At 32.0% G+C, this 19965-nt stretch overlaps 1 protein-coding gene across 1 annotated transcript in view; it reads right to left on the reverse strand.

The window, feature by feature from the left end:
* Positions 1 to 14830: 14830 nt before the first annotated feature.
* LRP1B (LDL receptor related protein 1B) overlaps positions 14831 to 19965 on the reverse strand; it is a 1647539-nt gene continuing 1642404 nt past the window's right edge. Inside the window, exons 89-91 of the mRNA XM_039855262.1 lie at positions 19452 to 19596; positions 16479 to 16577; positions 14831 to 15016 (exon numbers count right to left, since the gene is read on the reverse strand). Of these exons, the coding sequence (XP_039711196.1) occupies positions 14876 to 15016; positions 16479 to 16577; positions 19452 to 19596 (385 nt within the window). The 3' untranslated portion in view covers positions 14831 to 14875. The remainder of the gene's footprint in view (positions 15017 to 16478; positions 16578 to 19451; positions 19597 to 19965) is intronic.

Below are 19965 nucleotides of genomic sequence, written 5' to 3' on the forward strand. Positions count from 1 at the left end.
ACAATAATTGAAGAAGCGATGTAATTATGATAATAGCCTATTGAAAAATTCAGTCAAAAAGGAAGGATACAATTTGGGCCCGATTTTAATCATCCTTTTTTAGAGATGTATGAGTTATAAGCTTCTCTGTTGGGTTAACTCAATTAGAAGTGTTCACAGGTATCATAAATCTCTTCATTTTAAGTGCATTGTTAATTTTATGACAAAATTAACCCAACACTGTTAGATTAATAGACAAATCTTGACAGCTTTTTGTTGTTGTTGTTTTTCTCAGACCATTCTATTTGATATTTGGTGGGGTCCACAAACAATTTTAATAGTTCTCTAGATTTTAACCTTGAGCTTGCTATAGCTGATAGGATAGTAGGGTCAGCAGTAACATGATCATTGCTATTGCACTGTAGGTAGATTCAATAAACCACACAACTAACTATGATACGTGAAACCTTTCCTTATCATATAGAATCATCCTCGATGTGTTCACTCTAATAGGGGAAGATTACTTTCGGATTTCTGTTCACAGTGTTCTGATAACCTTGAACATTTAATTATAATTGAAAGTCAAGTGACTTCTACAGAGTATGCATTTTAATTAGCTATCAAATGAATAGGGAGGCTGTTTGTCTAAATTTTCTTTCTTTGTACTAATTACTTGAGAGTCAAGGATCAGGATTCTGTCTTGCAGAGTCCATTGAAGACATTAATTTCAAATATTTATATATATTCATTTAAAAGCATGGGATTCAGAGTTCATTTTATATTCTAATATAGACCGAAATAATGCATTTATATGGATGTTCAGGCATCGTGCTGCAAGTAATAATGATAGTAAGGTAAATATTCAAAAAGATTTATGTTTTTTGTTGCTATCTTTAAAGTGAATAAAGTATTATTTTTTTAAAAAATTAAGGCTTCCAGTCAAGATACTAGAGTAGGTAAGTGCTGTGCTTGTCTCCTCTTACAACCACATCAAAATTACAACTAAACTGTGAAACAGCCATCATTGGAAGTTGCCTGAAGTCTAATTGAACAGAAATCCTACAACTGAGGACATACAGAACAGGCCACCTTGAGATTAGTCAGAGGGGCAGAGACCCAGAATAGGCCAGTCCTACGCCCAAGTATTGTAGTTTAGGATCAGGAAGGATATCTCAGCTGAAGAGGTTTCTCCTGAGGAGTTATGAGTCCTGGCCCTACACCAGATTTCCTGTACTGGGAAGAGAAGTACCAACTCTAGCCATGAAAACCAGTGGAGATTGTGGCTGAGCGAGACAAAGAGCTGTGGGAATAGCAGACATTTCTATTAAGGGGCCCTAATGCAAACTTACTTGGTGATGGACTCACTCACTCTGGGCTCCAATGCTGGAGCAGCAGCTCAACAGAGACATATGGGGAGAAAGTGAATGATCTGGCTTCAAGGAGAGGGCTGGAGGGGCAGCTTTATCTCAGAAAGAAGTGCTGGCGAAAGTCACTCTTCCTCTGTTGAGCCCTTCTCCATTTCAGCTTGCAGATACAAATGGCCTCTGTAGCTGTCTCCATCAATCTGGCTAACATGGTAATTCTCTGAAACTCGGCCCCACCCAATTTTGGCCCCACCTAAGCCAATTCCAGTGGCTTTTCCACACAAATAACCTGTCTTGGCTCATGCTGCAAACTTTCCTAAAATTTCTCAAAGGTTCACAAAACCCAAACAAATAGCATCTGGCCTTGGTGTACCCTGTATCTCTTACTGAGTAGCCCCAAGCCTGGCACTAGTGGCGGATGGCCTGTTTGTGGTTTGGCTTCATGAGGCACCTGCAAGCCCAAACACAGATGGCAGACATCTAAGAATTATTTGGTGGCTAATGCCAGGCACAGGCTGTGGCTAAACTTGGCCTACAGTACCCCCCCCTTCCCCGCCCCCCAGAAGCTCCTGGTGAACCTAGTGGCTGGCTTTGGACTCAAACTAGAGAACCACTCAAGGCTGCATCTGAGGATGACATACCCAAAGAGCAGACAGGGCAGACACCAGAGCCCTGCTAAAGCAAATTCTGCTCCACAAGGTTAGCACTTCAGCAGACAATTCTCACGACCAATCAGCTCAAAGGTCAATCCTTTCCACTGAAGTGCAAACAACAACCAAGGCTCAACTACAACAGGAGAGTACAAACAACTTATAGAAGGCTCAGGTGTACCTTGTATAAATACGCCTTATCTGGAGTACCAGGCTCAGGTGACCAGGAAGACTATGCCACTGGGCCCCTTACTACACTTACTCCATAAAGCCACTCTATTAAAATTAAGAAACATAGCAGCTTTAAGTTATATATATAAACAAATAGAGAGAGGGAGCCAAAATGGGGAGACAAAGAAGCATGTCCCAACTGAGAGGACAGAACAAAGCTCCAGAAAAAGAACTCAAGAAATTGAAAGCAAGCAATCTACCAGATACAGAGTTCAAAACACTGGTTATATGAATGGTCAGTGAACTTAGAAGAGTAGATTAAATCAGTGAAAATTTTAGCAAGGAGATAGAATACATAAACATGGAGATAGAAAACACACACACAGTTAGAAATGAAGAATACATTAGAAGTAATCAACAGTAGATTACATGAAGCTGAGGATCCAATCAGTGATTTAGAGGATAAGGTAGCAGAAAACACCCAATCAAGACAGCAATAAGAAAAAAAGAATCCAAAAAAGTGAAGATAGTTTAAGGGGCATCTGGAATGACATCAAGCATATTAACATTTATAACTTAAGGGTACCAGAGGGAGAAGAAGGAGAGCAAAGAATTGAAAACCCATTTGAAGAAATAATGACGGTATACTTTCCTAACCTAGAGAAATAGACATACAAGCCCAGGAAACACAGAGTGTCCCAAACAAGATGAACACAAAGAAGTCCACACCAAGACACATCATAACTAAAATGCCAGAGGTTAAAGACAAAGAGAGAATCTTAAAAGCAGTTACCTACAAGGGAGCTCACACTATACTATCAGCTGATTTCTTAACAGGCCAGAAAGGATTGTCAAAATAGTCAAAGTGACGAAAAGCAAGGACCTACAACCAAGAATATTCTACCCAGCAAAGCTATCATTTAGAATCAAATGACAGATAAAGATCTTCCCAAACAAGAAAAAGCTAAAGGAGTTCTTCACCATCAAACCTATATTATAAGAAATTTTAGAGGGACTTCTTTAAGAAGATGGGGAAAAAAAGGGTCAAAAATATAAATAATAAAATTACAATAACTACATATTTACCAACAATTACTTTAAATGTAAATTGATCCAATGCTCCAATCGAAAGATAGGATAAGAAAACAAGACCCTTACATATGCTGCCTATAAGAGACACACTTCAGATCAAAAGATGCACACAGACTAAAAGTACTAGGATGGAAAAAGATATTTTATGAAAATCAAAACAAACAAAAAGGTAAGGTAGCAATACTTATATCAGACAAAATAGACTTTAAAACAAAAGCTATCACCTAAAGCTAATATAATGTATGTTAACTTTAATTGAAAAAAAATTTAAAAATTATTAAGCAGTCAGGAGAAAAATCTGTAGGCAATGATTGTATCTTAATTGAATTCAAACGGAAATTATATTAAAAATAAAGGGGAAATAATTTAAGATTTGATGATTACATAGAAAAAAATGAAATGTAAAAGGGAGGCATGTTCTGAATACCTCATATAATTTAGTGTCCAATTATTTAAAATGAAAACAGACAAAACCATTTCTGTTCTAAACTTTGCCTTGTGTCTAGAGTAACATTACTACCAAAATAGTTGAGTATAATAAAATTAGTCTTATAAATAATTTTAAAATATATAAAACTGTAAAGATTTTATTACTCTGTAAAATTTATATTTACCATACCTATATTTATTAAACATATAGTGACCCTCCTCATGCCACTGTATGCTTCTGCAAAATGTGAAATAATCAAGATTCTTGAGAGCGAAGATAGTCCGAAGGTCAATGGTGAATGTATATTGCTGTTTTTGATGCATAAAAAAAAAAATGTTTGACTCTTCTTCTAGTGGGGATTGAAAATAACAAATTTGCCAGATCAAGAGCTACAAACCAAGTATCATAGCCTATGTTGATATATTCCTGTAAAAATATCACATCTGACAAAATATTCCAATTGGGGTTACAGCTTAGTTAAGTTTATAGTAGTCTATTGTCATCTGACGCAGTACTTTTATTTATGTATTTATTTTTGACAAATGGTTTAAAATGGGACCCACCACTACCATATCCTTTAAACCTCTGATTGTGTCACTAACTTCTGCAGTTCTACAGAGAATATGTTCTTGCTTCTGATTTACTACTTTGACCAGAGGATACAGCAGTTTCAGAAGCTTCCACTTAAACATTATTTTAATCACTTTTCATCCACAAATCAGAGTGAGCATGTTAGAGTTCTTCCAGATGGTCAGTATATACTTTATAACTGCATATTGAGGGGCCAGGATGGATCCTTGGATGCACTAGATCCACTGTAACATGAACTTGGGCCAGAACTCTAGTCATTACTTGGTTTCCATAGATCCTTACTAAACAAGAGAGGTGGCTTTTAGAGTACTGTTATCCTCATCAATTTGAATACTATACATCATTCAAAAGTTTTGAGTACAATATTTCTTTTTTCCATTGCAAGGTTAAGGCTGGTAATTGACACAGAACTCTTTGGGGACAGATTCGAAGGAATATTTACCCTTTCTTAAGAGCATTTGGTTTCATATTTAATTACTGAATTCTGGGCCTGTGAACTAGCTTAGATTTTGAAACTGCATTGGGAATCATAATTTTTTTTCATTACTGTGGAGGATGTCAACCTTTTGTTGCCACTTCTTTTGGTTGAAAAATCAAGTGACACCCTAGTTGACTTTCCATTTATCTTGCTACCATAAACTCCATGGTGTATCAGCCATTGCCACAGTTCCAAGGCACCCTGGTTGCTACTTCAATCTTCCTGTCTATAAGTGAGTAAGTGTTGCTACTTAAAACCTGTCATTCTGAAATCCTATTATTCCTACTGAAACTAGAAAGCCCAGTTTCAGAAAACATCTACTATCAAACACAGCCTAATGGAGTTTTAATTTGACCTCTAGCAGTGAATCTTTTATTATCATTATTAAGAGAGTGTCCTCTTGAACTTCAAATAAAACATGATTGTTACACCATGCACTAAATCTTAATTTGCAAAAGATCTTATACAACATTCCCACCCACTTCCTTAAGCCTTGTGATCCCGAATATTCTGATAAGGCATTTCTAGCATCTCTACCTCATTCATGGAGACCCATCATTTTTTTCCATGATTTAAAGATTCATCCCAACAGTACATATAACTAGCTACAGACACTCTTACCATGATGTTAAAAAAATACTACCCTTATATTCTTCCCTGCTGGTCCAAAATCTTCATAGTTCACTCTTAAATACCCTACCTTTCATATTAACCAGATCTTTCGATTCTTCCTGGAGCAAGGACTGTGTTTCACTACTTGAGCTAATTGAACCTGGTCTGGAAACAATGAGATAGAAACAAACTATGAGAAGAACAAGTATCACTTTACAACGCATCTGCCTCAGCTGAAGTCTTTACAGAGTGTCCTGGCAAAGGCAGGATGTTTTCCCTTAGCAGGTAGGAAGATGCTCCTTCTGTTGGTCAAGATGATTCAGAGAAATTTGTAGGTTAGAAATCTCCACACTTGTCCAATTAAATATCCCCTTCCCAATTCTCTTTCTGTAAGATCACTGACTTTAGTTATGAGACAAGTCAAGTCTATGCCAGAATACCTCCTTTGTAGATCTGCTCAGTTTTAAATAAAATTTGGGCCTAATTTTCAGTATAGTCTGTGTAAAGCTATAGGAGGTAGGAGTCTATTCAATTGTTTCCAGTTTGGCCTTCTGACCTATACAGTGCACCTCGAGTTGATTGTTGGCTAACCTGAGCTTATTATTTTATTTTTTAAGGCTTAAATAAGTCATCCAATAATAAAATCCTTATAAATTACAATTGTCCCTATATTGTTCGAGGAGCACAGCTATCATGGAAGCCAATGTTTTATCTTCCACCTGTAACTCATCCCAGTTACCACTAGTGAGACTCTTAGAACTCTCATGATGTTATAGAATCTCAGGGTAATCATCACCCTACTTATCAGCAACAGTGGGGTCTTTATTAAATGACTGGTGAGTGAATTTGTTTCAGAATTCCTTCTTGATGCTTCATTTTGAAAGGCCACTTCTTATTTCTCAAAGTAGAGCTTGAGACAAGGGCTTTATATAAGCAGCTTATATTGGGTAGTGATCTGGAAAATAGGTGTGAAAAACTTGAAATTGTAGAAAAGCCATACATGTAGGTGTTTGCAGATTGATCACTGCTATGGGAAACTTGGGCTTGTTTCTCAGTGACCTTCATATGAGACAGAAAAAAAAAATGAAGCAAACAATTAACTAAGGGACAGGATGGGGGAATTTTTTATTGCTTAATGGCTTCTCCATGATGCATTAACATTTTCATATCTCCATGTTGCACATGTCTTAATGCCAGGTAGGTTCCTGTAGAGGTCCTTGTCTTCCCCACAGTCTGCCCCCATATCATTTGTCTTCAGACAAATAATCAAGGTCAACTAAGAGTGCAGCTTGAGTAAGGTAGGTTCGTAAGACCTGGATGATATGAGGGAGGGCACATTCAAGAATGGACATGAAGATGTTTAACATTATGGAAAGGACATTTAGAGCCGATCTTTTTGCGCTGGTTCAGACATGCACCAGAGCAGAAGAAAGCTTGTCTTATAGGTCGAATAATGACCCCTCCCTCCCAAGATGTATGTGACCTAATTCTTGGAGTCCATAAATATGTTACCTTATATAGCAAAAGGGACTTTTGCTAAATAATTAAGATTACAGGCTTTAAAATAAGGAGATTATCCTGTATTATCCAAATTGGTCTAATCTAATCACATGGGCCCTTAAATACAAAGAGCTTTCTGTGACTTGAGGCAGAAAGGGTCACAGAAGAATAGCTCGGGGAGATTACAAGCATGAGGGAGACATGATACATGGTTCTGAGATGTAGGGGCCCACATACTAAGATCAGAGAAGTATCTCTACTAGCTAAGGATGGACCCCAGCTGACAGCCAGTAAGGAAACCAGAACATCAATTCTACAACTGGAGGAAATCGAATTCTGCCATCAACCTGAATGAGCTTGGGAAAAGATCCTTCCCAGACCTTTAATTTCAGTCTTGTGAAACCTGGAGTAGAGAATGTAGTTAAGCCAACCTGGATTTCTGACATAGCTAGCCATAAGATAATATACATGTGTTGTTTTAGGAGGTTAAATTTGTGGTAATTTATTACAACAGCGATAGAAATCTAATCAGAGACTAAGCAGTTGAGTGCAGTTGAGTGTAGATTATAGCAGCGGTGCAGTTGAGTGTAGATTATAGCAGCGGTCCTCAACCTTTTTGGCACCAGAGACCAAAAATGCCTGATGATCTGAGGTGGAGCTGAGGTGGTGATGCTAGCGCTGGGGAGTGGCTACAAATACAGATGAAACTTTGCTCACTTGTCCCCCACTCACCTCCTGCAGTGTGGCCCGGTTCCTAACAGGCCACAGACTGTTACCAGTCCATGGCCTGGGGGTGGGGACCCCTGGATTACAGAAAGAACCTCAGTACTACATCATACAGGAATACTGACATTTAAATGCACTTCTTTATTTAATTGTTTAAGTAAAGATATATTGATATAAGAATGAGAATAATCATACCAGATTCTAAAAGAGATCCACTAGAATAAACAAGGGAGAAGTGGGCCAGGAGTTATAGGTCTAAGAAAAATATTTAAAAGGCATAAAATTGATGGAAAGAGGGGACAAATAAATATTGTATACCTTATCTGTTGAATAGCACTGGAAGTAGAGTGTTTTCTCTGTAATTAAGCATTAGTAAATGGAAAAGAAAAAAAAAATTAAAAAGCACCTTTAATTACTGGATTAATTCCATAGGACAAGGACATGAGATTATTTTCTAGATTTATAAAATTGCTGCAAAGAGAAAACTTTTGAAAATTGGTTGTTATTATGACTAGGAAACAGAAAACATACTATGACACCTCAGTAGAAAAAAGGGAGAAGAAAAAACAATAAACGGGGGGAAAAGAAAAACTAAATTAGAAAGGAAGCTGAATAAAATAAGGAAGGACTCATTCCTGAGGGATATACACACATGCACACACATGATCACACATGCACACATGAAAACTCAATTGAGTCTGCAGGGGGAAAGTAAAATAGGAATTTAGGGCAGGAATTTAAAAATCTCTTTAAGAATATAGGAAAAAAGGAGAAAAAATATTAAAATGATGTATGCAGTAAAGAAAAAAGAATGATTTAATCTAAGCACTGTAGATATTTCTATAAGTTAAAAGAAAACAATTTGGACAGAAGTCATAAAGACATCTTGAAAAAAGTAATCTCAGCTGAAAACAGATTGTAGTAGGTAGAAAAAGTTAATAAAAAATGTGAATGCATACTTGACATAATATTTTAATTGTATAATTAGTTTTTTTTAAGTTGAGAAGAAATGTTACAAAGAGAAAAACTGGTTTGATCTCAGACATATTCTTAACAACATTGTGTACCCAAAGACAATGAGGCAGATTTAACTTAATTTTGGAGAAAAATTAAAAACAAAACAAAACAGAAACAAAAACATATACCCAGTTGAGTTGACATTCATATTTGGAGGCCTTAGAGAAATGTTTATAACATATGCAAAAGCTCAGCAAATACAGCACAGATAGTTTTCATAAGTATACTTGATGAAACATACCAATATAGTAAGACTTCAATCAAAATTTTTTTAAAAATAGGAATGGAAAAATTATACTGTAAAAGGACTGTTTTAAAAAGAGAAATAGTAAAAGTAGTTGAAAGTATTCCAATTAATTGATGAAAAGACAAAAATATAAAAATAATACTTAAGATAAAACACTGTCAAAATAAAATTACGAAATGTATCAGCAAAGACTATAAGGGTAAGTTAGAATAAAGGAATTCAAGAATGTTAAATTTCTCATCTTAGAGGAAAAAAGGACATTTTTAAATTCTAGATTAAATTATTGGAGAATTTCTTAAGTTGAAAGTATTTACCAATGGGACAAATAAGAAAATATAATCAAATTAAATTAAAAAATAAAACCAAACAATATAGAATCTACATACAAAAACAAAACAAAACAATAAACTGAATAAAAATAAGTAAATAAAGGTGAAGGAAAACATAAACTAAATATTTAATGTTATGTTATGTTATATTTTAAAAGCAGGATTAAAAAATTAATCATGATTCTAAAACAGTTGAAGAAATTTCTCTAAAATAACTGATTCTCTCTAGATTTTTTAAAAATTAGTGGTAACTTTCCTTTTTTGTATTTATTTTCTAAGTTTTCTTAAATTACTTATTTTTAAAAATAAAAATGAGCAATATAGATTATGACAAAATAGTGAAAGAGGAACATTGGCTTCTGAAAAGTAAAAACAAATACAATGATTTTACATTAAGGAATAAAAACTAGGGGTGAATTATTACTTAGATAAGGGTAGTGATTTCTGATATCATAAGCCAGAGACACTAAACATAATTGGATTTCAGGTTAAAATAGAGAGAAATACTACCTTCACGATTAATGGGTCACCAAAACTAGTGTGTGAAAATGTGTGTGTGTGTGTGTTGTTGCTATTGTTATTGTGTGTTTACATAGATTTCCACAAACATCTCATTGAAACTTGTAAACTACAGGGATGAACATCACAGCAGTGTGAAATCTCATTATCCAGTTATTTCATTCCTGCCTAACATCTGACATTGTTCATTGAGAAATATTATATCTTATCAGTCAAGTCACTCTAAACTTAAACTTTGTATATATTTTTAAGTATATGCATAAATAGCTCTATATTTCAAACTTCTAAATTTTACTTTCAACTATATTTGTTTACTCTGTGTGAAAAATAATTTCTCACTTATAAATTTTATATTACCTAAATAAGATGTGCATGGTATTCATTATTGATATTATATTATGAAAGGGTAGAACACTTACTTACATTATTGGCTTGCCAAGCCACTACAACATAAATAAACTGGAAAATAAGTTGCATCATGAAGCTTATAATTTATGTATTAAAAATGCAGAAGAAACTATAGCTAAAAAATTATCTTAGAGTAAACAAATGACTAAAGTATCAGGATTGCCTTGTTTAAGTTCAATATATCTTACAAATCCCAAGCTAAAGGAGCAGACTATCCATCAGAGAGAACTGAACAAATTTTGAGCATAGAATTTATCAAATAGGCCATTTTACTACCAATTCTTTTTTGATACAAAAAATGATGGGATTCACTGGAAACTATTTTTTTTTTCAGAATAAATTGCAGCCGCTTAAGTATAATATCTACTAGAGAAAAGTGAAACCAGAGAACTCATTTCATTTATTTCTTGTTTTTAGACTAGATATATTCATAGCATGGAATAAAGTAACATATTTCTGGACCTTTTGATATGATGACGTCAAAACTAAACATTTTTCTGAATAAAACTGCTTCCATATATTTTTAATTATCTTTTTCTGGATGCATTAACTTTCTGGATATGTTAAGTTAGCAATAGATTTGATAGCAGAATTGAAAAAGGAACCATTTTTTGTTGTTTTTCTCACATCCAAAATGAATGAGAAAAAATAACTTTGTGCTGTATTACCCAGTTGTCATCTTCACAAAGAAGTATTTGAGTCAATCTTTTTTTAAAATTTCAAATCAAGGCTTCCTATTTAAATAAAGACTCTAATTACATTAAATTTAAATATTTCATCTAATATTGAGAAAGTCACTATTAAATAAACTGACAATAATTAGAATGGGGCATAAAATAATGAAAACTACTTTTAAAAAGTGGATAAACACACAATAGAATATATAGATGTCAAATTATAAGGTACATCTCAAAATTATATAACTGTATTAACCAATGTTACCCCAATAAACTTAATGAAAAAAATAAACAAAAAAAATAAATAAAAAGTGGATAGAAGTAAAATTTTACATCAAGAGTAACTATATGAACATATGGAGATGAAAGAGGAAAAAGAAAAATTAGCAATATTTTTTTCTATTTTTTTTATCACATATACCAATATTCCTTGTTAGGGATTTGGAAATTATGAGCAATTTGCATACTATACTAGTTCATTTATAATAGCTAAAACATACATTGAATATTAACTTCTTTGTATCCGAATCATTGTAAAAGTGTAAAGTAATACTCCTAGAAGAAAAGTGCAAGCTTAAATCTCAACCTCAAAACCCAACAAAATAAGCATATAATCAAACACAAATAAAAAATAAAATGTGATCACCAACGACATCAAAATGGCCACAAATAAAACAGAACTATTAAAATAAAAATGGCCCAATTTATACAAAACTGTATCAGTTTCTAAATAAAATGTTTTCCCTCTGTAATGACTTTTAAAAAACTACATAAGCACTTTACTAATACTAAATTTCTATAACTATAACATGCATCATCAGCATTAAATAATTAAAATCAAAACTTGAGAATGCCATGATTTTGACGATGAAAGGGTCTCTTTTTTTGACTCAGCTATTTCAGCTGACTGTCATTTAATAGCAGAAGACAGAGCACAGCACTAGATCAGCAGTTCTTAACAACAGCAATTTTGTTCTCTAGAAGACATCTGACGATGTCTGCAGATGGTTTTTGTTGTTACAACTCTGGGCGGTGCCCGTAGCAACTAATGGATAAGAGGGCAGGGATACTGCTAAGTATACTACCCAATAAAGGACATCAATGAATTAACTGGCCCCAAATGTCAAGAGGTTGAAAAGCTCTACTTCGGAAGAAAAGGCATTTGGGTAAGGAGGAGAGTTTCCCTGAAAACTTTTATTTTTAGAAAATATGTACATTAAAGCTTGAAGGATTATTTTGGGAAGTATTTTGATGATGGCATTTATAAAAAATGGTCACTGTGGAGCAAAATTATACACCTGAATTTATAGCATTTACATGAGTTTTTGCAAAAAAAAATGAAATAGAAAGAGCTAGCATAATGGAAATAGAGTAAATTAACTTTGAGTACTTGAAAAATTGTCTTTGTCTTGTAAAGACTAAATGCAGAGTAACTGGGAACAGAAAGACTATGTACTCCAATATGGACTTGAATGAATCAGCATGAGGTGATGAAGCATAATGTAGAAATACGTAAGGACCATGAAAATGCAGAGAAGCCCTAGGGGTTAAAAAGCACATCCTAAGCCTCTTGACTATGGCTTTAATCAGTTCTCTAGTGAGAATACAGGTAATCGATGTCAGACTCTGAGTATTAGTTGGTTTGTTGTATTTTATATATAATTTGCTAGATATTTATACTAATATTATTTATATGAAGATCATTCCAATATGTGGGTTCTGTTTCTTTCAAATAGTAATTTCAGTTATGGTCATAAAACCCTATTATAAAAAGGCCACTTCAGATAGTATAATTCAATGATAGCTACAGTAAACAAAACCCTTCTTCATTTGCCTCTGTAGTCTGATACTTCAAGTAGGTATACCAATAACCATTCTACTTATAAATCAATGTGTAAACAACCTGTAATGGAATCTGAGTTTTTAATAAAGTGCACTTTTTGAGGATGAGAAGGGGAAGGAAGAACTTCAGCTTATTTCAACACAATTGTTATCGACTGTATATAACTTATCTTTCCATTGCAACATGGAATCTATGATGATCAATGCAAGGAAGTGGAAAAGGAAAAACTAAGGGAAATGTTTCTGCTTCAAAAAGGGAGAAAATGCCTTCTCCATTGTGCTTTTAAAAATGATTCAACAAAATTAACCCTACCCCAGAAATTATGTTCTAAAGAAATAAAAATTATGTCTTGTGTTTACTGAAATAGTTTCCTAGGAATATTAAACTCCATGAAGATAGGAATTTTCTTATTTTTAAAAACTACCCAACACAGGCACTTAAATATGTAGAATTTCATTTAAATAAGTCAATCAACAATTTTTTATAAAGTATTCAACACTTCATTGTAGAAACATAGGCAAAATGACTATTATAACCAAAAGGAAAAATACTGTTCAATTTAAAAAATGTACTTAAACAAGAACCTGAAAAAGTTTATGATATGCATAACATTGTTCAAGCAAAATTGCACTAGTATTACATAAATCAATAGTTTATAAAGGCCTCAATATGGCAAAGTTTAGAAATAGGTAGTATGCATGCACATAGTACAACAAAAAGTCTCTTTATAAAACAGCAATTTTTTTTTTCTTTTTAATGCTTGTACAAAGGGATAAAGAGCAACCACAAACATATTTCATCTGTTAGGTTAATACATTATGACAGCTAAAAGTCAGTCATGTCTATCAGAGGAACAAAAAGCCCTCCATACCTTGTGAATAAATCTTTTGTGCCTTTAAAGATATTTGTATAAAAATGTTATCCTTTTTTTTTATACAACTTAAATAAATCGTACTTGCTTTAATTAAAAATTGAAAACAAACAAACAAATGAATGGGGTTCATGTGTTTTGCATAACAAAAAAAAAATCCCAGAGTACCAGAGTAACTGGTCAGCATATATACTCTCCACCTTTGATTATGGGCAGATAATTGTTCTATAACTTAGGAAATCCTTTAAGAATACATTTTGGATAGGGCAAATGTTGAGTTAGTCATATATTGTATGTTGAAAATATTTATTGATTACTCTATCATACCATATTATAATGACTGTTTTGCAGTCATTTCGAACTAGCAAAGAGAATGCATTCACAAAATTGAAATTCTGTCATCAATTTGTGTGCTTATATATTATTCTTTAGTGTTGTATTCTTTAGTGTGTATGTGTGTGTGTGTGTGTGTGTGTGTGTGTGTGTGTGTGTGTTGTAAGGGGTTGGGTTAGTCTTCCACAAAAAGCACATAGCTGGGAAGGAATTCCTAAGACATGAGTACCCAATGCCCTGTTGTGCTCTAGGTGGGCTATTTACCTCAAGACTGAGGGAGAAAAAAAGGTCTTATCCCATAGCAAACGCGGTCTTTCCACATTTGGTTGTATTTTTGCTATGTTCTACTACCTAAATATAAATATTGTTCACAGTGTATGTGTTTAGTATATCACATACAGTCCACTAAATTTTGGAAATGTTGTCATATGTGTTCATGCAAATTATTAATTTTATATATTTTTAAAGATTTTCCTCAAAATTTTCATCTATCACTTGGCAAATCTAAGGCTAATTTCAAAGCAGGTGATGCCGAACTTGTGAGGCCTCTATATTTTCAGTAGTCTGAATCAATCTTAACAGGCACAAAGAAGAGAGTTGACCATTTAATCATTCTTCCATCAATTTAAACGGAAAAGTAAAATGACATTGTATTACAGCTTTCAGACTATAGAATGAAAAAGTACAGTCTCTTGTTAAGTAGAACCAAAAAAGTTCATATAAAATAGATTGCTCATATTTTCACACTACAAAGGAATATGTTGTTTTTAATTTTAACAAATTCAAAGGTGTGTCATATCAGCAGCATTGTTGTAAATTGTACTGTAGTGCAGTTCTTTTTCATAAAAATACCATACAAATGGTCAATCAATAGTCATCAGCAAAATATAGAACCCAGGAAACTCAGAAAACAATTAACTAGGAAAAAGATAAAGAAAGAGGTAATGCTGATGCCAAAACAAGTATAATACTGTTGAAACATACAAAAGTAATCCTTATATTTTATACATTTATACAGCATATAAAAGGTATCACTGATTATGCCACTGTCTCTCTTATCCCAATTTCTATTTTCTTTGGAAGCAGTTCTTTCCTTTCATCAACACTTCCTAAGGAATTTCGACAGTTTTGCCCATCCATATACAATTTTGCATACACAGGATTGGAGTAATTTGTTGGCTGAAGGAGAAAAAAATAAATAAGTACAATTTTATTATCAGTTTTGACCTCATTAATTATTTTCTAGAATGTCTATTTTTTAATGTTAATAACATTTATATGAAATACATTTAATTTACTAAATAAATTAATTTACATTTAATGATTTAAATGCAACAATTTAAATGTAACGATTTAAATTACAGGCTTTAGTTGACCTTAGCATAGTATTAGATAACATCATAATGGTATGTTTTTCAGGTAACCTGTGAACCTAATGGGAGCTTTGACATAATATTAAAATCCTAAAGAAAACTTCATGAAAACTATTCACTGAGACTACTTAAAAGCATAAAACATTAAACTAAATAGTCTAATTTCCAGTCCATATATTTTCTCTCTTTATTGCTATTGCAGTGGCAGGAAAGATGTGTTTACAGAAAGCCATATAATTGCTCAGAGTTTATAATTTTTCAATATGCAGTTAAAAGCAAGAAAACAAAGAAAAATAAAAAGAAAACTATTGGTGAAGTAGGCTCTAAAATAAAGACACTTTTTTTGCTTCAAACTATCTATATATATTTAATACTGAAAATATTTTGAGACTCTTCCAAAGAATTGTAAAGTACACATATCATAAGTTGCGTACATATTTATGCATTTTGAGGAAGAATCGAAACATGTAGAAATGATCTCTTTCAGTTGAAAAATATATACAAATGTTCATTAGTTTACTAATTGCAACTTAACTCAAGAAATTATTGCCTAATGTTTATTTAGTTTTGTTTTGTCTTTACAAAATATTAAATCTAAAGAAACACTATAATCTTTGAGCCATGCAAATGAGACAAACATGATAAAAAAATGAGAATGAAAAACAGCTAATGGGGAACTTGAAACCCTTATTTTATCCCTCTTCTAACATGAACCATATAACAGTGCATCTTTCTCTAGAAAATAGTTAGTTACTTCATAAAAAAGTTAAGAATGTTTTCATTAGACCATTTCTAATTTCTCAACATAATGCTTAATTTTATAGTATATTTTTATTTAACTGGACAATAAATTTGTATATATTAAAGTATCTTATAGGAAATGAATAAAAGCAAATTAATTTGTATAAATTACTCAGTTTATATTTCTGGTTAGAGATTTCTAAGAATAGCAAATATTCAAATTTATTGTTAAAGTGCTATAACATTTTCAAATTCGGCAGAACTATTTCTATTTAATAGCTTGACTAAAATGATAACATGCATACGTAGGACATATAACAATATAACATAAGCCCCTGATTTTAATGCTGTTTTCAAATCTTGTGTTAATTTAAAACTCAAGGGCAAGCTCTTATCTAAATCTAGTAATCAGGTGCTGTAAATATTCTTGTATTGAAAAATTAAAATAAATAAATCTAATAATCATTTTTGATTGTGAGGGGTTCTGTGATGGAATGGATATGAAATAATTAATTTTATTTTCTCACCCCAGCAGTTAGTGGTCCTTTCAAATCAGAGTTTAGGTAGATGGGCGGCGCTGTATGTGGAAGCTTGAAAGCACTGGACCCGCCCCCTATATATCTGGCCTGTATGTAAACAGAAAATATTAGTTTCTGATCTAATATCATGGAATTCTTTTCATTTTCATGAACTTATATCAAGTTATAACAACATAAAAATACTCTGTAGCTCTGGGACATGAACAGTGTGTTCGTGCTAGCTTTAATAACTTAAAAACTATTGATATTGAATCTGTGCTTCATAGGTAGATGTATCTAGGTTAAATTAATTTTATCCTCCTCAATGAAAGCATATGTTTGCTAACAGCACCGTGAAAAGTACACCAGCTTCCCCCATTTAAGGTTTTGTCACTGAAAGTTTTCGACAGTAGCCAATTGTGGACACTCGAATATCTGACTAATTAAAGATTCATCACCACTCTATATTTTTAGGGGAAAAAAAAAACATCATAAATTTGATATATCATAAAATAAACATTTGAATTTTGGAAAATCTGACTCTCGAGTCTAACACAGATTAATTAATAATTAAATTGGCTCACTAACTCTTCATACAAGTACGGACTTTAGAATTTCTTGGGTTTAAGGGTAGAAGTAGCCAATCCAGTATACTCATATTCATAATAGAGTATTTTTGGTGACCCAAAAGAAAAAAACAATGGTGAAAAGTTAAAGAATATAAAAATATTAGTTAATATACATATTTGAAAATTTTAACTATCAATACCTAACGATGAATGATCACAAAGTTTGGGACAAGGGCAAAGGTTTCAGGAAAAGATCTTAAACATGAAATTAGGTCAATATTGCCTATTTATTTTCCCCCACAAACGTCTAATTTAGAAGATACTAAAAACAATCTAAGGATTGTGATGAATTTGGAGATAAAAACCAGTAAATACTAATTCTCCTTTTTTGAACTTCTAAACTGTTCTGTGATTGCTTCCATAGATAAATCTTTTAAAATTAACTTTATTATTTCATTTCTTTTGATTATAAGGTACCATCAAAGTAGAAATTTTATTTATTTTGAAAACAATAAAAATGACCGAACAACAGAAATCTTTATGTGTAATGGAACTTATATATATTTGGTCACATCTTTAGTATATCAAACCATTGCAATACAGTGAACACTCTATGAAAAATATTTGATCTTTAAGGCTGCTTTGGTGTGACTCTCTGCTTTTAAAAATTGTTTATACCTATTAGGACTAGTTGTGTTTTCTGCAGTTATTTCTTATGAATAGGCAACAATTCATATTTACATTTCAAACATCAGGATCCAGCTAGAATCAGCCATCTAAGTCACATTTAATATAATTTTGGTCAATCAGTAAGCAAATTGATAAATAAATATATTAAATGTTATGTGCTAAGTACATTAAACATATATTTGAGGGGCACTGAAGCAGTTTTATCTTCCTAGAGTAAATGTGGAAAAAAATTTAAATAAAGTACTAAAAAGCTAGTCTCTTTCAGTGTCCAAAATTGGCTTAATTCTATCTCTAGAAAAAAAATATATATAATGGGAGAAAACGAGAACTCCCTTTTTTATAAAAACTGTGCTTTAGTATGTTGTCATCAGTTCATAGAATACTTATAGATGCTATATTTTTATTCCTAAGAAAAGTTCAAAGAATATAAAAAGTTTATTATTTAAGATGTCTTAATAGATAAGTTATCAAATAACAATGTATACAGTATATATAGTCTTTCAATATCAAGTAGAAAACAGTGAAACTTATAAGGACTTATTTCATGAACAATTTCAAATGTAGGAGTTAGTTACTGAATTAATAGTAGTAACTATAAAATTATTTCTAACTAGGAAAAAATCACTATGATATCTTCTGAGAGTAAAAAAAAAAATCCGTACAATTATGATTGATTTTTTTTTTCATAGAAATGAATACTTGACCATCAATTTCAGGCTTTGAAAGTATGACTGTGGAGTCATAACTAGATTAAATGTAAGGGACTTGATTGAACTTCTTTGGGAACAGCTGTTACTATGAATGCAAAACCATTTAGATGTGGGTCAGTCACTGTGATTATTTATAATATAAAGGTGTTTTTTGGACAAAGTATCTTTAATATATCAGAAAGTAAATAAATAAATATTCAATAAATATATGAATAAGTTAAGAAAAATTATTCCATGATAGCAAATTGATGCTTTTAATTAATAGCAAAATATTCTATAATTATCATGTATAATATTCAAATAATAGAGTGAAATGAATGTTTGTGTTTAATTTATCTGGATAATTATTTATCTAATTTTCTTAAAACCTGATAATCTAAGCATAAAATGATATGAACTAACAGGAACTTTAAAAAAAGACTGGAATTTTGGGCTATAGGTATCAATGACATGCCTCGAATCAATAGCAAGAGTTTTATAACACATAGAAAAAATATGTTTCAAAAGTGATTTGATATGAAAGAAGCCATGGACATAGTTTAGTTGAGTCTTCAATGAAACGCTGGAAATAAATTCTTTATTTTAACAATAAAGTACTCTTCTCTTTTTATTATTAAAAATATATTTTAGATAGTTTTTTTTACTAGGTTGTATAATTAGATGTGTTGGTATCTCAACACATTTAAATAAGATATTATTTGAAGTAAACAGTGTATGTTTATAAATTAAGTGAATAAATAAATATGTATTTTCCAAAACATGTTATACTAACTTCAGGCTTCAGGTGAATGTAATCCATAATTTATTTTTTTCTTTAGAAGAGATAATAACATTCAATGCATCCTAAAATTCTTATAGTAAAGAATAAAAAAAATTCTTATAGTAAAGAATTTTAGGATGCATTGAATGTTATTAACTCTTCTAAAGAAAATGCTGATGAAATCACAATCATATTACAGAAATGTGACTCAAGAATCTCAGTGCTCACTGTCCATCATTTTAAAACATATTACCTTTGCTGGATCTATCATAAAACCTGGATCTAAAAGACCTCCATCGCTGTGATCATGATCCACCTCATACATGTTGTAAGATGGATTGCCAATTTCTACATTTATTCCTCCATTGATAATAGGTTGTCTTCGAATAGTTTTTGTCCTAGAATATGTGAATATTAATATAGTGTGACTTGTTTAAATATCACAATCATGGTGCATGAAACTATTATATTTATAGATTTATTGACTTATTTTAATATAATTAATGGTAAATTCATAAATAAAATTCAATCAAAATAAATGACATTCATCAAGTCACAAAGGAACAAAAATGTCTTAATACAATGTTATTTTTCCAAATTATTTATATTTAACAATAAAATTGCACTTAGAACATATTCATAATAAATAATACCCCATTAGCTGAAACCGATTATATTTATAAATCATATTTATAAATTCAACTTTTCCCCTTTCTTTCTGAAAACTATTCGAAAAGATAGTGATAAAGAAACACTGAAATAGATCA

The sequence above is a fragment of the Pteropus medius genome, unplaced genomic scaffold (assembly GCF_902729225.1).
Source record: "Pteropus medius unplaced genomic scaffold, Ma_sr-lr_union100, whole genome shotgun sequence".
Taxonomy (NCBI): domain Eukaryota; kingdom Metazoa; phylum Chordata; class Mammalia; order Chiroptera; family Pteropodidae; genus Pteropus; species Pteropus medius.